Here is a 4,165-nt window from a genome sequence, read left to right as displayed (position 1 = left end):
AATACCCCAGTTTAACAGTCATTTCTATTAAGCAGAAACTGGTGGAGAAATGAACAGAGATTTTATCACAGAATTGAGGGGGCAATTTTAACCCCACAATTGGAAACCAGAAATCAAAATCTACTTGCCACCAAGTTTTGAAGGGCTCATGTGGTGTGGTGGTAGTATTCTGACCACTGGACCAGGAGGCCCTGGTCCAAGTCCCACCTGCTCAAGAGGTGCATGATAACATCTCAGAACAAGTTAATTAGAAAATATCTAAAGTATGAAAGCAGTCAGTGAGCAAGAGACAAAAGACCACAGCATCCAGAGCTAGTGTTCAGTTTCTTTGTGAATGTCTCCCTGAAACATGTTCTTATGGAAATTACAGGGAAATTACATGTTTCTTGGCCCCCGTCCAACAACAAAGAATTGCTCAGCAATGGGAATGAGTAAAGCATGGAGATAGCAAGACAGTGATTTGGGCACCCAATAATATGTAGATGAAACTGAGACCTTGATGAAGACACGCATCCAAAGATGAGAACGTTGTGGATTGTGGTTTTACAGAAGGACAGTGTGGGACTTTTAGAGCAAATACATGAGCAATGACAAAGTTTTCAGGGTTCAGGGCTACACTGAGGAGAATGGGGCATATCAGCCATGCCAGAATGGAGGAGCAGACTCGATAGGCTGAATAGCCTAATTCTGCTCCGCTATAAAAAAAATTCTGAAGAGGGAAGATCATCAATGAATGTAATCGAGAAAAAGTGACAAGGTCTGCTTAGAGGTTGGATAACATCCTGAAGTAAGATGAAGTGGGTGTAGACTGAGAGAGCAAAAGCAAATGATGATGTTGGATAAATTGAAATTGAAAACATAAGAACCTTCCAAGCAACTTACAGAACAAGACAGGCTGGATATGGATAGGATGCTCCCCAGGCTGGTGACTCTAGAACAAGGGACATTGTCTCATAGCCTTGGAGACAATAAGGACTGCAGATGCTGGAAGCCAGAGTCCTGCACTATATCTGTATCCTTTAATGTCATTAGTCTCCAAAAACCTATTGATTTCTATCTTGAACCTGCTCCACAATAGACAAGAGACTAAAGCCAATAAATGTGAGCATGGAAAAATGCAGCAGCTCAGACAGCATCGAAGGTGCAGGTAGGTCAATGAGTCAATGTAACCCTTTGTCAGGACTGGGGTGTGGGAGGGGAGCCCAGAAATAAATAGAGGGAGGGGGTGGGGCTGGGGGAAGGGTAGGAGAGATGGTGATAGGGGGATACTGTGATTGGTCAGTGGGAAGGGTGGAGTGGACGGGTGAGTAGGAAGGTTAGATCAAGTCAAGACATGGGATAAGGCAGGGGGTGGAGGGATTTTGAAGCTGGTGAAGTCAATGTTAAGGCCATTGGGCTGTAAGCTCCCAAGGAAAAATATGAGGTGTTATTCCTCTAATTTACATTTGGTCTCACTCTGACAGTGGAGGAGGCCAAGGATGGACATGTCACCAGGGGAGTGGGAAGGGGAATTGAAGTGGATGGCAACCGAAAGGTCAGGTTGGTTGGTGCATGCCTTTAGTCCTCACCTACCACCCCCACCAAACTCCGAATCCAACGCATCATCCTCCAACATTTCCGCCACCTAAAATCAGACCCCACCACAAAAAAAGATATTTCTCTCCCCACCCCTGTCCACTTTTCAAAGGGACCGTTCACTCCATGACTCCCTCGTCAGCTCCACGCTCCCCACCAACCTCTCCACCACACCCGGTACCTTTCCCTGCACTGAGGGTGGCAAGGGCTCTCTGGGTGGGGGATTTCAATACCTACCACCAAGAGTGGCTCGGCAGCAGGATTACTGATTGAGCTGGTCGGGTCCTAAAGGGCTTAACTGCTAGACTGGGTCTGTGGCAAGTAGTGAGGGAACCAACAAGAGGGAAAAACATACCTGACCTCATCCTCACCAATCTACCAGCTGCAGGTGCATCTGTCCATGACGCTGTTGGGAAGAGTGACCACCCAACAGTACCATCTTCACATTGAGAATACCTTACATCATGGTGTGTGGCATCATCAGAACACATCCAACAACTCCAGGCTGGGAATCCATGACTGTGGGCCATCAACAGCAGAAGAATTGTACTCCAGCACAATCTACCTAAGTGCGGGTTCCAATATTTCTCCTCATGGCCCGGCATATCCCCTACTCAACCATTACCATTGAGCCAGGGGATCAACCCTGGTTCAATGGAGAGTGCAGGAGGACATGCCAGGAGCGTCACCAGACACACCTAAAAATGAGGTGTCAACCTGGTCAAGCTGCCGAACAGGACTACTTGCAATCTAAACAGCATAAACAACAAACAGGTAACAGAGCTACCCAGTCCCACAAAAGCAGACAGATCAAATCTAAGCTTTGCAGTCCTTCCATGTCCAGTTGTGAATGGTGGTAGGCAATCAAATAATTCACTGAAGGAGGAGATTTTCATAAATATCCTTATCCTCAATGATGGAAGAGCCCAGCACATCAATACAAAAGGTAAGGCTGAAACATTCGAAGCAATTGTCAGCCAGGAGTGCTGAGTGGATGATTCATCTCAGCTTTCTTCTGAGGTCTCCAGCATCACAGAACCCAGACTTTAGCCAAGTCCATTCACTCCACGAGATATCAAAAAATGAAATGTGATATCAGTAAAGTGATGGAAGGTGTCATGATCTATCAAGCAGCACCTGCTCAGAAATAACCTGCTCAGTGATGCCCAGTTTGGGTTCTGCCAGGGCCACTCAACTCCTGACCTCATTCCAGCTTTGGTTCCAACATGGACAAAAGAGCTGAATCCCAGAGGTGAGGTGAGAGTGACAGCCCTTGACATCAATGCTGCATTCGACTGAGTGTGGCATCGTGGAGCCCTAGCAAAACTGGAATCGATGTGTATCGGGGGCAAAGTCTCTGGTGGTTGGAGTCAAACCTGACACATAGAAAGATGGTTGTGATTGTTAGAGGTCAGTCATCTCAGCTCCAGGACACCTTTGCAGGAGTTCCTCAGGGTAGTATCCTAGGCCCAACTACCTTCAGCTGCTTCATCAATGACATTCCCTTCCCATCATAAAGTTAGAAGTGGGAATGTTTAACTACACAATCCATGTCCAAATGCAGAAAGATCTGGACAATATCCAGGCTTGGGCTGACAGAAAATGCCAGGCAACGACCATCTGCAATAAGTCACAATCTAACCATTGCGCCTTGACATTCAACGGCATTATTATCACTGAATCTGCCACTATCAAAATCCTGGGGGTTATCAATGACCGATGAATCAGATTAGCCATTTCAACACAATGGCTACAAGAGCAGGTCAGAGGTTAGGAATGCTGTAGCGAGTAACTCATCTCCTGACTCCCCAAAGCCTGTCCACCATGTATCACCCTCTCTCTCACTCTCCTACATTAAGATACACCTTTAAAAGGACCTCTATGGCCAAAGTTCTGATCAGTTTTGGGAGCATCACTTTATGTAACTCAGCATCAGGTTTATCCTTGAAGTATTAGTGTACATTTCCCTTTGACACGAAGTACAAGCTGCTTCGACACATTCCATCTTACACTCACTGCGATAAACACAAGAAGCCGAATTTGAACCAATCACAATGGTTTATACTACAGGAGAAATATCAGCTGGTGGTCCAGCACTTGCTGAATAATTGTAAGGCTGCTGAGAGCTATACTAACAGCGGTCACAATCTTGTATTTTTGAGACTGTGGATGAAGGCGTAAGAGCTGGAGAGACTTCTGCTCAGCGGCAGGGTGGGTTTTCCCAAACAATCATGTAGTGAATGGCAAAACCCTTAGGAGTATTGATATGCAGAGGGATCTGGGTGTTCAGGTCCACAGATCACTGAAGGTGGCAACGCAGGTAGATAAGGTAGTAAAAAAGATTTCTAAGGAAGAGTCACCAGACCCAAAACATTAACTCTGTTTTTGCCTTCACAGGTGCTGCCAAACCTGCTGAGCTTTTCCAGCAACTTTGTTTTTGTTCGTTGTTAATGGCATGCTTGCCTTCATTGGAAAGTGCTTTGAGTATAAGGATAGACAAGTTATGCTGCAGCTTTATAGAACTTTAGTTAGACCACACTTGGGAATATTGTGTACAGTTCTGGTCACCACACCAACAGAAGGATATGGA

General features: G+C 45.8%; 1 protein-coding gene across 1 annotated transcript in view; it reads left to right on the top strand.

Annotated features, from left to right (window-relative positions):
• Window positions 1-1,107: 1,107 nt before the first annotated feature.
• Window positions 1,108-4,165, top strand: part of LOC109923054 (growth/differentiation factor 5-like) — a gene marked incomplete at its 3' end in the record, with an annotated part of 19,786 nt that continues 16,728 nt past the window's right edge. Inside the window, exon 1 of the mRNA XM_020523097.2 lies at window positions 1,108-1,147. Coding sequence (XP_020378686.2) covers window positions 1,108-1,147 — 40 coding nt within the window. The remainder of the gene's footprint in view (window positions 1,148-4,165) is intronic.

This window comes from Rhincodon typus, chromosome 19 (genome assembly GCF_021869965.1).
Source record: "Rhincodon typus isolate 14 chromosome 19, sRhiTyp1.1, whole genome shotgun sequence".
Taxonomy (NCBI): Eukaryota; Metazoa; Chordata; class Chondrichthyes; order Orectolobiformes; family Rhincodontidae; genus Rhincodon; species Rhincodon typus.
The sequence above is the reverse complement of the archived record's forward strand: the minus strand, read 5'-3'. Positions and strand labels throughout refer to the sequence as shown.